The 15,478-nt window shown below is 41.4% G+C and overlaps 3 protein-coding genes across 4 annotated transcripts; 1 reads left to right on the forward strand and 2 right to left on the reverse strand.

The window, feature by feature from the left end:
- The first annotated feature begins 1,204 nt into the window (after window positions 1-1,204).
- On the forward strand, window positions 1,205-3,308 carry LOC112193533. 2 transcript variants are annotated; one of them, XM_024333715.2, is made up of 6 exons: window positions 1,205-1,549; window positions 1,629-1,764; window positions 1,870-1,954; window positions 2,054-2,101; window positions 2,741-2,841; window positions 2,932-3,308. In XM_024333715.2, the coding sequence occupies exons 1-6, from the start codon at window positions 1,342-1,344 to the stop codon at window positions 2,948-2,950; spliced, it is 597 nt and encodes a 198-aa protein (XP_024189483.1). In that variant the 5' UTR covers window positions 1,205-1,341; the 3' UTR covers window positions 2,951-3,308. The 2 variants fall into 2 exon arrangements, with proteins under 2 accessions (XP_024189483.1, XP_024189482.1); XM_024333714.2 differs by having other exon boundaries at window positions 1,207-1,549; window positions 2,927-3,308.
- Window positions 3,309-3,330: 22 nt separating this feature from the next.
- Window positions 3,331-7,289, reverse strand: LOC112193532 (pentatricopeptide repeat-containing protein At2g37320). The gene is made up of 2 exons (XM_024333713.2): window positions 7,148-7,289; window positions 3,331-6,803 (listed from the first exon to the last, which is right to left on the reverse strand). Exon 2 carries the CDS (start codon window positions 5,022-5,024, stop codon window positions 3,471-3,473), a length of 1,554 nt encoding a protein of 517 aa, XP_024189481.1. The 5' UTR covers window positions 5,025-6,803; window positions 7,148-7,289; the 3' UTR covers window positions 3,331-3,470.
- Window positions 7,290-14,043: 6,754 nt separating this feature from the next.
- On the reverse strand, window positions 14,044-15,207 carry LOC121052139. The gene is made up of 2 exons (XM_040516205.1): window positions 14,679-15,207; window positions 14,044-14,354 (listed from the first exon to the last, which is right to left on the reverse strand). The coding sequence occupies exons 1-2, from the start codon at window positions 15,153-15,155 to the stop codon at window positions 14,298-14,300; spliced, it is 534 nt and encodes a 177-aa protein (XP_040372139.1). The 5' UTR covers window positions 15,156-15,207; the 3' UTR covers window positions 14,044-14,297.
- Window positions 15,208-15,478: the final 271 nt, after the last annotated feature.

The following is a 15,478-nucleotide window of genomic DNA, read 5'->3' on the forward strand; positions in this document are numbered from 1 at the left end:
CCTCCAATATATAGCTGTCTTACCCATGGTGAACACATAACTAGTTTGGGAACGACCTTTGTGTGGGTCAGAGAGATACTCAGCATCAGCTAAACATTCCAAAACACTAATGTTGTTTTGGGATGGAGATAGATGACACATGCCAGTGTTAGTGGCGTTTCTGGTGTGCGATGGGTCCGAATCCATCATCTCTCTGTAGGGATAGAGCAAGCTCATATCAATCGTGCATCTCAAGTATCAAAAGATATCTTTTACACCAGTCTAATGACGTCGCGTTGGCGCAGAGCTATCCTTAGCTAACGAGTTAACTGCAAATTAAATGTCTAATCTTGTGCATTGAGCTAAGTACAATAATGCGCTTATTGTACTCAAGTAGGGCACTTCTGCCTTTAGCACGTCTTCGTCATCATCCTTCGGCGAAGAGGATATTTTTTATGATTAAGACTACAAACGATCATGGGTGTGCTTAAAGGTTTGACCTTGTTAAAACACCTAAACATCCATCAACACGATGCTCAAGTTTCAAACTGAGACATAATTGTGTTCTCCCAAGATCCTTCATCTCAAACTTGGATTTCAAGTTTTCAGAGGTTTCCTTTAACTCTTTAAGGGCTTCCAATGAAGATCATGTCACCAACATGAACCGCAATAGAATCCAAAACTTGTCATAGAAACGTGCGGGCATAGTTCATCATTGACACATCCCTTCCCAATCAAGTAGTCACTCAGTGAGCGTTTCAATCTATTTGCAAACGCGTTCCGTGGTTTACAGCCACTTGACTTGGGTAAATGAAATTCACTATGAACCTTTATATATATTCCATATCTAGATCCTCATAGAGATACGTAGTGACTACATTCATAAGCTGCATGTTCAGTTATTCGGAAACTACCAAACTGATAAGGTAGTGGAGCACAATGACATCCATCCCTTAGAGAATCAAATTTGTCATAAAGAATGTATCGAAATCCTTTAACACTATTTCCTTCAACCACATATTTGGAGAAGTAAATTTTACTGCTAATTGTTTGGCTACTTGGAATCATCTTCTAAGAAAGAGAGAGAGAGAGAACCAAGGAATCATATGAAGTTTAGTTCCCTAATCTGGGCCATTCCCTCACTCCTTTACAAAATGGGCCGATCTTCAGACCCAAAGTTGGTAGGGGCGAAACTCATAAATTTCATAAACATCATGGCCTCATGGGCGTCTTCTTCAATTTCTCATTTCCAAAACGAAAAGCACCGTCCTCCTCCAAATAAACCAGAGCCCGTTCTGCCACTTCCTCTCCAGTAGCACTCACACTGAAGCAGACACCTTGAAAATCCCCCAAATCGGAAAAATGTCAAAGCTGGGACTCCTCCGAACCTCAATCAGGTCAACCCTCGCCGCCCGTTCACAAAACCACCGCCTCCTCCCTTCCCTCCTCCGCGAGCCGCAGAGACGCTTCTCCACGGAAGCGGGGCAACCGCCTCAGGACTCGGCACCCGTACAACCACCGCCGTCTCTGGATGCAACGGTCGACCAATTTGTTCAAAACCCAAGCGGAGGTACAAATCTCGTTAGGGTTTTTAGGGTTTAGGATTTCAATTTCGTTGGTTAAAATGTGGTATCTAAATGAAATTACAGGTGTGGTGTATGGGAAATTGCTTGGGATTACAAGGAATACATTGAAGACCGACATTGTGAACTTGCTGGAAGGCTGTAATCTGAGGCTGGAAGATGTTAAAGTTCAGTACAATGGGCCTTTCGTGCCGTCGGGAATGTAAGTTTTCAATGGGGTTTTCATTTGTCTAGTTATTAGTAATGCATTTAGATGCAATGTATATGTTTGTTTGATGGTTGGGTATGTATGTTGTTGTGGTCTTAGGATGGTGCAATTTCCTTCGCAAAGAGCTTATGAGACTGCATTTAGGGCGATTAGCCGATTGGGCCAGGTGTTCAGATTGGAAAGGGTAATGCTGCCATGAGTACTTTGCTAGTATGTAACTGTTGCCTATCTTGTATTCGAGTACGTATGTATTTACTGCTGATGCTTGGTTAATGGATGACAGTCCGATCGACAGAGGTGGGATGCCGTAACTCATTATGATGGAAAAACTGTAAGTGAAGGGTTATGTTTTCTATGTTTTTTTTGGTGTATAGCTAAATGTTTGATTGCTTTTTCCTTTTAATTAGAGTAAAGTTTGTCTTTTGGGTGTTACTTAAAGCAACGAAAGAATCAGTTGTCGTTGAAATTAGGTGGACCAAGCAGTAGCACTAGGTTCATAATGCTGTGAGCACTGTTGATATATTGGTGTTTGAGTACACTTTATACTACCTGGCGGTGGAAGCCTAAATAATTTCAAAGCCTGGTGAGATATACATGCCACTGGCAGCTTGACATTTGTGTACAATTCATGTTGGTCTTTATGTGGATACATGAGAGTGAAGGCCTATACAGGTTCAAGGAAGAATCTTTGTGTCACTTAGTTATGAGGTAGTTAGCCTATTCCTTGAGCTCAAGTGAAAATAGAATCCCCTTAAAAAGAAAAAAGAGAGAGAACAAGTTACCCCACTGCTGTAGTCTGGCATGATAGAGGCATCTTCTGGTTTACTATGTTTGAGTATACCTATCTGAAAGATTTGATTGAATGTAAAATTTGGAGGTTTTGTTTTTCCTGTGTCAAATGTATGCCATGAATATATGATTTGTCGGCCATGTTCCGCAATCCTTTTATGCCCTTCCATGCTTTTATCAGGTTTTAATAGAGGGAATCCCTAGAATTGCAAATACGGAAGACGTGGAGCGCTTTCTGTCTGGGACTCCTTATGTGTCCTCCTCCGTTCAACTCTTTATGAAGTTAGTGCCTAGTTTATTGTGTATAATGTATTACATATATCTTTAATTGATCTTGACAAAAATTTTATTGAAAATTACGTTGCAGAGCAGCTTTCCCGGAACCCATTAGAATGGCCACTGTTCGCTTTCCCTCGCAAATCCAGGCGATGAATGCATACATCACAAAGAACAAAGGCTTCATTCAAAATAATCAAGTCTTGATGCGTGTTCTCCAGTAATGTGTTTTGGTTTCTTCATTCCCTGTCAGTGTAGCAAGGCTGGGAGACATAAGATGGAGGATAGGATATGTAGTTTTACTTTCTAATTGTCATGGACATGCAGTCTTTAAACATTAGATATTCTACCCTCTTATAGCATGCTGAAAATTTTCCCTTTATTGCAAATGTGCTTATGGTTTCTAAATTATCTCTCTTTTCAAGGGAGGAAAACTGTTGGTCTTTGTGAAAATGGGTTCTCCATTCAATTCTTAGGGAAGTGTTGGATATATCACAGAAAAATGTGATCGTATTGCCTATATTACACCGTTATTGGATTACATTTGCATAGTGTGGTAAGGGCACAATCTACAGGAATTTTCTATTCAACCTCCAATGGATGGTATACAAGTTAAAACTGGTATATATAAAGCATCATGGAGCATCCTCTTCCTCTTGCATTTGAAGCTCACAACCTGAAGTTTTGAGGCGGACCATGTGGTCTGCCAAACTATCCAAGACTCCAATTATTTGAATCATTCTGGGGTTTGAACTGTCTTCTGCTCTAAATCTGTGAACTTCGTTACTGATCTCAATCCAGCTGAACCCAGGACTTGTCTTGATTCCCTTGTCTTTCATCAGTTTTCTTACTCTTGCTGCTTCATCCCAACAACCCAAACTAGCGTACAGGTTTGCCAATTGCACATGGGTAGAAGCACACCCTGGCTCCATCAACAGCCTGCTCTCTGCAGCCTCAATGCCAATCCAGACGCCCCCATGAACCCTACAAGAAGAAAGAAGCGAGCCCCAAATAACGGCGTTGGGACGAATAGGCATCTTTTCAATAAAATCTCGAGCCTCGTCCAATAAACCTGCCCGACCAAGGAGATCCACAATGCACGAATAATGATCTAGTTCAGGCTGAATGCCATGTTCTTCGACCATCGAATTGAAGTAATGCCAGCCTTCTTTCACAAGACCCGCGTGGCGACACGAAGAGAGCACCCCGAGTAAAGTAATGGCGTCGGGTTTCACGCCTCGATTCTTCATTTCTTCAAAAAGATCAATGGCCTGCAGCACAAGGCCGTGCTGGGCATACCCTGCAATCATGGAGTTCCAAGACACATTGTCTTTGCCATCCAGACTTTCAAATATGTAAAGCGCATCCTTAACAGCGCCACATTTGCAGTACATAGACATCAAAGCATTAGCAATGTGAACATACGAATCGAAACCCATTCGAATCGTTTGGCCATGAGCACATCTCCCTTGCCCCAGAGCTCCACTGCCTGTGCAAGCACTCAGAACACTTGCATACGTAAAATCATTCGGCTTCGATCCGGAGCTTCTCATTTCACTGAAAAGCTCCAAGCACACATCAACCTGCCACTCTTGTGCAAACCCTGAAATAATCGCCGTCCATGACACCACATTTCTCACAGGCATTTCATCGAACACCTTATACGCATTCTCCAACGCACTGCATTTACCGTACAAATGTATCAAAGAGCTTCCTATATAAACATTGGCCCCAAACCCACTTCGTACTGCAGCGCAGTGATGCTGAACCCCACCACGAAGATCACGCTTAGACCCACAAGAGCTTATAGCATGTGAAATAACACTCGCATCAATTGTAAAGCTTTCTGGGTATGAATGAGAATCAACTGGGCTAGAATCGAATAGCTGATCAAACAAATTAGAGAACTGTATTGATGAATGAGAACCAGAGAAAGAAGAAGGGTTGCTGAGTTGATCGGAATCTGAGTGTAGAACGTCCTGAATGAGGCGAAGATGGCCTTGGCGACGAGATGCAGTGGAGGTTGGTTTTGGGGTGATGAGGTCAAGAACTCTCAGAGCGTTGGATTGGTTCTTGGATTTTTGTAATATTTGTGTGAGATTTCGAGAAGGTGAGAGCTTCAAGTGCCCAGAAATTGTGTGTAAAAAAGACTGAGATAGTTTCTTCCCCAATCTGAAAGAGAATTCCATTCATTCATTCCTCAGAACAATGCCAATGAAGCTTTAGAGCCAAACTATATATAGGTTTCTACCGCACACATTTGAAAAAAGAAAAAAAGAAAAAAAAAAGGGAAAAATGTGTGCTATTGTTTTATATTGTAAGCAACAATCTTTAGTTGCTATATCAGAATCAAATGAAAGACCTTGTAATGGCTTCATGTACAAAATCAGGATACATTGCGGCACCTATGACGAGAGTTCAAGTCGTCTTTGAACTAAAACAAAAGAGCTAGCTGCTTTCTATCATTTCCTAATCTGAATAATGTGCAAGTTTCTTCCATGAACAGATGCATCGCTCCATTACACTCCGCGGTACCTTCTTCTTACATAGGCAGATGATGTAGCATCGTCCTCAAAGTCGTCCTCCCCTCTATTTCGATGTAAATAAACCCACAACTTCCCATCATACCTGACGCAGGGATCAACTTCATAGTGCAGCCTGTCCAGTCCTTTGCTAGCAACTTGATTAAGTTGTTCATCGGAGGTGTCTTCTACTAGATACTGTGAGTCGCGCATGAGTGTACAAATATCTGCTCTGGTGCCCACACCTCCAGGCAATCTAGCAGCTGCATCCCGCACCAGACACAGGGTGTAAATATGACGCGGCCTATCAGGTTTGAGTATAACATGATATCGGGCAATCTTTTTCATCTTTGTTAGAGGAGCGACTGCAGACTTTCTACCATCCAGAGCAGTGTAACAAAATCCCCTATCCGAGACTAAATACCTCAATGCTTCCTCCTTGCGAAAGTGAGCTCTTACTTCTTCAGAGCTTGGGCTGATAGTGGCGATGTTCATCTTACGTTTCATACCCCTAAACCTCTCCCTTTTGTTTAATGTTGGTTCCATCAAAACCAGAGGTGGTGCAGCAGGATGGCTTCCAACATGATGATAGTGGCGATGAACATCCTCAGTTTCTCTACTAAAGCAGGATATTGCCACTGTTTTCCGCTTCTTTATCCTTGACATGCCTAATCTATCATGAGGATCCTCGAGACCAGCTTCAATTGATTTCTGGTTATTGTTTCCCCATCTACTAGTCAGCTCATCACCATCAAAAACTCCACACTCTTCAAACAAATTGTCATCCTTGTCCTCACTGACATTACAGTTCATATACTTTGGTCCAAGAGAAGATAGTTCCATACCGATGTTCATCTTTCTATGCTTTCTCCTTCCAGGACATGGCATTGCTGATAAAGCCAAGACTACACTATCTCCATCATTCATCTGACCTCCCAAGGCAGCTTGCTGGCCCTTTGCCAGAAACTTGGCCTTTCTCCCATCCACTTCAGAATGACCATCACCTGCCATTCTACCACCTCTCGTTTCCCACCTCATTCTCAGCATCCCTTTCATGCTATGCTTCACTCCATGCGAATTTAACCCGTGACGAAGCAAACCAGAATCTTCATTAGCCATCTGTACCAAAATATGTGCAGCATTTATTTCCCTTTGATGACATTTCCATCCAGTAGTCATTTGACATGATGATCCTTCCATTGAACTCTCCTCATGCTTCAATTGCTTGGCCAACATGCTTTCTGCTTCCAGGGCGTGACTTTGTTCAACCCTGCTCTCCGGTTTCCTTGCTTCTTCAATCACACAGAGTCAAAGGCCTCCATTGAGGAAAATCCTAGTTTTAGCTAACAGAGTGAAATAGCATCACCACTTCTTACAGAGGCATCCAGCAATTTCCTCCACTACATCATAATCCACCAAGGCACGACGACCTCCAAAATTGTATCCCTGGTATGTGTAAACATCGGGAAAATAAAATTCAAATTCTGTGTTAAATTATAATAGTGTAAGGATTAATAGCAAGTCAAACTGTGAAGTTTATTCTAAAGAGAACCTAAAAAATCAAACAACTACGTACAATAGTCATAATCACCATTGCAAACCTAAACCTATATTTCATTGTCAGTTGTCACTACCTAAAACGTACTCCATGAAATTCAGTTTCTACAAAATCGAGAATTCGAAATACCAGGCATAGAGAAAATGATACAACCATTTGGATTCATTGAGCAATAAACCGAAAAATTAACCGCAAAAGCCTCAATAGCAAGAAAGATAGAGTTGTCCAGTACCTAGATAGCCACTCCAAGAATCTTTGGGCTTTTGTAGTACGGAAACTCAAAGCCTATGTACGGAGCATTTGATTGATCGAAAACCCTAGAGAATTACAGAGAGTACGTCTTTCTTTTCATGTTTTTTTTTTTGGTCAGATTCTTTTCATTTCTTGCTGAGGAAAAAATGGGGGTTTATATATGACGTCTGAGGAAGACGAGGAAGCTTTATGTGGAACAGAATGATTGGTGACACGTTGGCAGTGAGGATGATGTTGACACTTGTGGAAATTAGGTCAAAGGACAAGACGGTAATATAGCAAGCAATTAGCAAGTTGTCAACTTTGATTAGATTAGTGGGCAGATAGTGATTAGATTAGGATCAAAGGAAGATTCTGACCTAGTTTTTGAGGCTTAGATTCCGATAGGGATTATATAGTCTTATTCTATAAAAAAAAAAAGGGATAATATTGTCTTATCTATATTTTGAACAATTACTTTTGTTGATGAATTTTTGTTAACGGTTACTACGGTAGACGATTTATTTGCGGCGAAAGTATGTATATAGAATAATAACTTTTGGTGACAAATGGTTTGTTGATAGAGGTATATATTAACAACAACTTTTGCCATTACAAAGGTACGGAGAGGATCGAGAGAAGACGTCCGCACTTTCGCTAAAGTGCGGACGACGGCGCTGCAGCCCAACTCAGGCCACGACGGTGCGGTGCTAGTTGTCGGAGGGAGGCCAGGGGTCGGACGGACCAGTCTGCAGTCGGGTGGAGTCACCGGCGACGAGGTTGCAGCGCTGCAGGTCAGGTTGTAGTTGCAGGTGAGATTGTTGCCCAGAAACCTGTAACCTCGACTTCCTCCAACCTCGATCGCCGTCCAGAAGCTGTCTGGGATGCTTCCGGCCTCCTTCCGGCCCTATTCGAGCCGTTAAGTCCTGAGTGGGGTTGCAGCGCCGTCGTCCGCACTTTAGCGAAAGTGCGGACATCCTCTCTTGATCGGGCCTGTACAAAGGTATATATAGTGAACATGGAGAGATTAATATGTAGTCTCAGACCACCACGTGGCCGTGATCTGGAACAACTTGATTAGGTCATATGACCTATAATTTGATATAAATTGGTTCATTTTTTCTCTTTCTTATTTTATTTTTGTCTATGTATACACGTGTTGTCGTCATAGTAGTCGGGATCAGGAATATGTGATAGTCATGGACCATACAATAGTTTTCACTTCAAGACCGTTGATGAAATGAAGCCGTAATTTGTGATCTTTTTAATTATCAATTTCACAACATAACATGATGACGACACACTATCTAACAAAGGCGCATTACTTATTATTTGTATTAGTAAATCCACATCTTCAAGGCAAAAAGACGTTCCTAAAAAATCTTCTATCTGGTTGTCCAATTTGAGAGTTACGTTGTAGGAAAGAGAAAGAGACTTGATAAGCAATTGAGCACCTACGTACTGACTAAAGTTTGTGTATTAGTACCACTTAGTTTTTATTGTCACAAATTTAAGCTGCAGATAAGAGAGTTCAATCCTACACCAAAACCTGAATAAATGCACAACCGAAAGTTACAACCACCAAAACTACCAAGCTACTCAAAGTCGGTTTACATAGTGTTCCCTGGTCGTGCCAAGTAGAGTCCTACAACATCAAGATCATGAAAAGTTTCTTCAGTCACATATGCCAGTTACAAACAGTACAAGATCCATCGAGTATGTTAATAGTCTTGTTGACATATTCAATATGCCTAACCAATACAATACTACAATGACCAATAACAAGGTATTTTGGTCTACACTTCACCTTAATCGGCAACCTTTTTGGAGTGTGGAAATGCTTTTTTCAAACTTCTGGCATGACCAATTTCAAATCATTTGTCTTTTTAGCAGACTGTTTTGCATCAGGAGACACCAATTTATGCCCTGAGACGTTCTCTCCCCAATTTATGAAATGTTTGGATTTCTGTTTTGGAGGTTGTGCCACAACACTGTTTGATTTTTCTGGAGAGATTTTAGACTGTAAGGAACAATCTTCACTTCCATTGTCAGAATCAAAATGAAAGACCTTATAACTTCATGTACAAAACCAGCATTTATTGCGGCACCTATGACGAGAGTTCAAGTCTTCTTCGAACCAAAACAAAAGAGCTAGCTTCTTTCTATCATTTCCTATTGTGAATAACGTGCAAGTTTCTTCCGTGAATTGCTCCAATAATACTTCTCATCACTTTCTCCTTAAGTAGATAGAACATAACGTAGCATCATCCTCAAAGTCCTCCTCCCCTCTATTTCGATGTAAATAAACCCACAACTTCCCATCATACTTGACGTAGGGATCAACTTCATAGTGCAGCCTGTCTAGTCCTTTGCTAGCAAAATGATGAAGTTGTTGATCAGTTCTTCGACTAGATACTGTGAGTCCCACATGAGAGTACATATATATGTTCTGCTATCCATACCTCCAGGCAATCTAGTAGCTGCATCCCGCACAAGACAGCAGACAGAAACAACATGCGGCCTATCAGCTTTAAGCATAACATGGTCTCGGTGTATGTTGGTCACCTTTCGTAGAGGAGCGACTGCAGACTTTATACCATCCAGTGCTGTGTAACAAAATCCCCTATCAGGGACTAAGTACCTCAAAGCTTCCTCGTTATGAAAGTAAGCTCTTACTTTTTCAGAGCTTGGGCTGATAGTTGCGATGCTCCTCCTACGGCCCACACCCCTAAACCTTTTCCTTTTGTTTAATGTTGGTCTCATCAAAACCAGAGGTGGTGCAGTAGGGCTTCCAACTGGATGAACTCTCTCAACAATAGGAACTGCTAATTTCAAGGGCATTTTCAATGGTATTTTCCCTGGTAGTGCAACATCCTCGGCATCTTTTTAAAAGTAGGATCCTGCCACTCTTTTCCTCTTCTTTATACTTAACATGCCTAATCTATCATGACGGTCCTCAAGACCAGATTCAACTGATTTCTAATAATTGTTTTCCCACCTCTCAGTCAGCTCATGACCATCGAAAAACTGCCGTGCCTCATACAAATTATCTTCCTCCTCCTCACTAACAGTATATTTCACATGTCTTGGTATGTTTACTGAGCCTGCAACATCCACATTTTTTTTCTCTCAACACACCTAATCTATCATGACAACCCTCAACACAAGCTTTAAATGACTTGCGATGATCGTTTCCCCATCTACTAGTTAGCTCATCACCATCCAAAACTCCACACGCTTCACATAAATTGTTATCCTTGTTATCACTGACACTAGTATTTATATAATTTGGTTGGATTGAAGACAGTTTCATACCGATGTTCATCTGTCTATTCTTTCTCCTTCCAGAACATAGCACTGCTGATAAAGCTAAGACTACACTATCTGCATCATTCGTCTGACCTCCAAACGCAGCTTGCTGACGCTTTGCAATAAACTTGGCCCCCTCTCCTAGCCCCTTTTGAATCATTATCACCCACTCCTATTCTATCACCTTTCGTTTCCCACCTCATTCTCGGTTTCCCTTTCATGCTACGCTTCACTCCAAGCAAACTTAATCTGTGATGAAGCAAAGCAGAATCTTCATTGGCCATCTGGACCAAATATTTGCAGCAACTATATCTCTCTGCTGACATTTCAATTCCATAGCCATTTGACATGATGATGCTTCCATTGATCTCTCCTCATGCTTCAATTGCTCTGCTGACATGATTTCTTCTTCCAGGCAATTACTTTTCTCTACCTTACTCTCCAATATCCTAGGTCCTAACAGCAAATCAGCACAGTAAACAATCGTCGAGTTGACACCATCACCAAGAGGCATTGAACTCCAGCATTTTTCCGCACTACATTGTAATCCACCAAGGCAAAGTCTCTATTTGTATCCCTGGTTAAGTGCAAACATATGAAAAATAAAAAATACAGAGGCTGTGTTAATCTAAGGAAATAAAATCCCTAATAACAATTAACAAGTCAAAATGTAGAAGTTCATTGCTAAAGTAATCAAACACCTAGAATAGGCATAACCGATTTAAACAGAATTGCGGTGTTAAATACTTCTATATATTTCTCAAACAAGATTACAAGACATATATATATACAACTACTGTTATTCTGATATCCTCACATCTAAGAGCTATTCTAGGTAAGCACAACAAAGATAATAACTACAAAAGATTATCTACTCAATACAAGATAATTATAGAATTAGTTGGGATCATTTCCTTCAATACTCCCCCTCAAGTTAGGAGTGCAGATGTTGATCACTACTAACTTGCGTAGCAACACAGTAAACTGATTCGAACTATTCCAACCAATCCCCTTTGCAGCTTCTCTCGTACAACATGGCAATCGATCTCAATGTGTTTGGTTCTTTCATGAAACACGGGATTAGATGCTATGTGTATGGCTGCCTTGTTGTCACAAAACAACTTGACCGGTTGCACCTGTTTAACATTCAGATCATTCAAGAGGTATAACAACCAAGTAATCTCACAACAAGTGGTGGCCATAGACCGATACTCGCGCGGCTTCCGCACTCGAACACGAAACCGTTGTTTTCTTCTTAGTCTTCCATGAAATGGGAGCATCTCCAAGAAAGATGCAGTAGCTTGTTGTCGACCTCCTTGTGTCCTTGCAACGCGCCCAATCCGCATCGCAATATGCCTTTAATTCCAATGGTCCTGTAGAAGGTAGAAAAATCCCCTGACCCGGGGTTTGCTTGAGATATCGCAGCACTTTGTATGCTGGGTCCAAATGAGACTGTCTTGGTTTGTCCATGAACATACTGAGAATATGGACTGCGTACACAAGGTCTGGCTGTGTGATGGTTAGATAAATGAGGAGTCCAACAAGCCTCATATACTGAGATGCATCTTCTATTAACTTCCCTTCTGCCTTCGTGAGAACGGTATTATGATCAACTAGAAACTTTGAGGGTTTCAAGCCAAGAAAACCCGTGTCTTCAAGTATCTCCAGTGCATATTTTCTTTGACTCAACACAATGCCTCGTTTAGACCTTGCTACTTCCAATCCGAGGAACTATTTCAGCTGCCCCATATCTTTTAACTTAAAATGACTTGATAAAAAATTCTTGGTTCTGGTGATGTCATCTAGACTATTGCCTGCTAGAATCACATCATCTACATAAACCAACAAAGCTGTAAAGATACCTTCATAGTTTCGGACGAACAAGGAATAGTCAGACCATGATTGTCGAAAACCAGCGAACTTGAGGGCTGAGGAGAGCTTCAAGAACCATTTTCTAGAGGCTTTCTTCAAGCCGTATAACGACTTGTGTAATTTACAGACCCTATACTCCCCCTTTCGTTCTAAACTAGGTGGAAGTTGCATGTACACATCTTCATGAAGGTCCCCATTAAGAAATGCATTGTTCACATCTAATTGGTGGAGATGCCAATTCTGTTGAGCTACAAGACTGAGTAATAACCGGACTGTGGTGAGTTTGGCAACCGGCGCAAATGTTTCCCGATAATCAAAACCTTTGACTTGGCTGTATCCTTTTGCAACTAACCGCGTTTTATACCGTTCAATGGTTCCATCAGGATTATACTTGATCTTGTACACCAATTGGTTGTTTGTGGGATGGATGAGGAACTAGACTCCACGTACGATTGGCTTGTAGCGCTTGAATCTCAAGTTGCATAGCTTCTCTCCATTTAGGATCTTTAACTGCCTGAGAAAAGGAAGTTGGTTCTGTTTGCAGAGAAAGATTAGTAGCAAAGGTTCTATGAGAAGAAGAAAGGTTGGCATAAGAAAGAACCTGAGAGAGACTATGAGCCGTACTAGGAGAGTGAACCTCATCCGAATAAGATGACGGAGCGGGTCGTGAGGGAAGGGCTGTTTCAATGTGGAAGTCTTGCAATGCCGTGGGGATTTTGGTTGCACGAGTGGACTTGCGGAGATGTGGTGTAGCTAGAGTTGGAGGAGAAGGTGAGGAACGGTGTTCCGAGAGAATGAGAGCAGCATGATCAGTGGCGGTTTTGGAAGGAGAAGAGAGGAGATCAGTTGTAGCGGAAGTTTGGGAATTTGGAAGAAGAGAATTATGTTCGGCGAAATTGGGAGAACTTGGAGGAGAAACTGACGTCAGAGACTCTTGTGTGGGATTCGAAGGAGAGATTGTAGGAGGTGGAGTGTGAAAAACATCATAATGAGGGGAATGAGTCAAAGAAGGAAACAAATTATTTTGAGGTGAAGAAGAAACAAAATTTGTTTGGAAAGGAAACTCTTGTTCAACGAAGACCACATCCCTTGAAACTAGGGATTGCTTGGTTGTCAAATCATACACCTTGTATCCCTTTTTCCCATTTGGATAGCCAACAAAAAAACATTCAGTTGACCTTGGATCAAATTTGGAAGGACGTGTAGGATGGTTGGACACAAAACATTTACAGCCAAAAACTTTTAAATGAGAATAATTAGGCTCCTTGTTAAAAAGCTTTTCAAATGGTGTCTTACCTTGAAGATTTGGAATTGGTGTCCTATTGATCAAGTAAGTCGTAGTGAGGATTGCATCCCCCCAAAAAGGTTTGGGCAAATGTGCTTGGAAAAGAAGAGCCCTAGCAACGTTTAACAGATGTCGATGTTTGCGCTCAGCCACACCATTTTGTTGAGGTGTGTTGACGCAACTAGTTTGGTGAATGATGCCTTTAGAAGAATAAAAATCAGGGATGTTGAATTCGGGACCATTATCACTTTTAACGACCTTAACAATTTTACCAAACTGAGTTTCAGCTAAATGGATGAAATGGATGAGCAAAGTGCGTGCTTCCGATTTTTGTGCCATCAAATACACCCAAGTGCTACATGAATGGTCATCAACAATTGTCAAAAAATACTTCACACCCGAATAAGTTGGAACACGATATCCACCCCAAATATCAACATGAATTAAATCAAAACAAGATGCACTACAATTGACACTCAAAGGAAAGGGTTGCCTAGTAAGTTTGGCTAAAGGACAAATAGAACAAGAGTTTGAATCAGAAGCTTTATTTGTAAGAAAAGAAAATAATGATGAAACTTTATTTGAAGGATGGCCAAGCCGTTGGTGCCACAAGGCATCCGAACTCGCATGAACCACATTGCATGTTCCTTCCCATTGCAGATTGAGGTGGTAGAGTCCCTCCTTCTCAGTTCCAGTCCCAATCATCCTCCTCGATCGTAGGTCTTGTATGAAACAGAGGTGTCTGAGAAAAATGGTAATATAGAAAGAATTGAATGCTAGCTTGCTCACTGAAATCAGATTAAGATAAAATAGCAGAACACAAAGAATGTTATGAAGAACAAAATGGGGAGAGAAAACAACGGTGCCAATATGAGTGACATGTATTGTGGTTCCATCAGGGAGTTTAATTTTTGATTAGGTACTAATTTAAATGAGGTAAGCAAACTAGGACTGCAAACAATATGATTGCTAGCCCCACTATCTAGGATCCAAATTGGCTCTTTACTGTTTTGTGCAAGATGGTAGATTATACTTAAAGTTCCTCATAGTTTGAGATGTTACCGACCAAATTGGCAGATGCAGGATTTGTTTGAGTTATGAGTTGGCTGAGAAGATGTTGACACTCCTCTTTTGTGAATGGAAAATTAACAGAAGCAGCTTCTTTGTCATCCTTTTGTGCCTCAACATGATTTGCCTTGGATAAAATTTGTCCACCTTCAGCAGCAGCATTATCCTTCTTCCTTCTGCAACAGTATGCGTAGGTGTGCCCTTTGCCCTTGCAGTATGTGCACTTCAAGTGTGCCCTGCAATACCGTGCAGTGTGATTATCCATCCCACACTTCTCACAAAATCTTGATGTTCCCGCACTAGGATTGAAGTTGCGGTTCTCTCCTTCTTTAGGATTGTAAGCTCTGTTCACTCGCTTGACCGCAAAGGCAGAAGATTCTGATGGAAGTGTGGATTTGTTCGCGGCAGTTTCCGCCTGCTTCTCTTGGCGTAACACCATTGCATAAGCTTTGTTGAGATTGGGAAGAGGATCCATTCCTATTATGGTGCTGCAGGTTTGTGCAAACTCTCATTTAGCCCCATAAGAAATTTCATGGTCTTTTGAGTTTCAATGAAAGTCTGACCTCCGTTGCAACCTCACAGGTACAAGGAGGAAAGGAACAAAGAGCATCCTTTTCATCCCAAAGACCTTTGAGTTTCGTGAAGAAGGAATTGACTGAGCTTGATCCTTCTTCACATCCATGTATAGCATTCTCTATATTGAACAACAAAACTGTATTGGTCTGAGAGAATCTCTCTTGCAATTCTAGCCACATACCTCAAGCATCCTTGTAGTGAACATGGCTGCCGGAAGCTAAG

The sequence above is a fragment of the Rosa chinensis genome, chromosome 3, assembly GCF_002994745.2.
Source record: "Rosa chinensis cultivar Old Blush chromosome 3, RchiOBHm-V2, whole genome shotgun sequence".
NCBI lineage: Eukaryota > Viridiplantae > Streptophyta > Magnoliopsida > Rosales > Rosaceae > Rosa > Rosa chinensis.

Excerpts from the sequence above, each read along its gene's own strand:
- LOC112193533 (XM_024333714.2), top strand. The coding sequence starts at position 1,342 with ATGTCAAAGCTGGGACTCCTCCGAACCTCAATCAGGTCAACCCTCGCC. Across the intron at positions 1,765-1,869 it reads CCTTTCGTGCCGTCGGGAAT|GATGGTGCAATTTCCTTCGC; the intron begins GTAAGTTTTCAA and ends TTGTGGTCTTAG. Across the intron at positions 2,842-2,926 it reads TCCGTTCAACTCTTTATGAA|AGCAGCTTTCCCGGAACCCA; the intron begins GTTAGTGCCTAG and ends ATTACGTTGCAG.
- LOC112193532 (XM_024333713.2), bottom strand. The coding sequence starts at position 5,024 with ATGGAATTCTCTTTCAGATTGGGGAAGAAACTATCTCAGTCTTTTTTA.
- LOC121052139 (XM_040516205.1), bottom strand. The coding sequence starts at position 15,155 with ATGGATCCTCTTCCCAATCTCAACAAAGCTTATGCAATGGTGTTACGC. Across the intron at positions 14,355-14,678 it reads ATCCTGCATCTGCCAATTTG|ACACCTCTGTTTCATACAAG; the intron begins GTCGGTAACATC and ends CATTTTTCTCAG.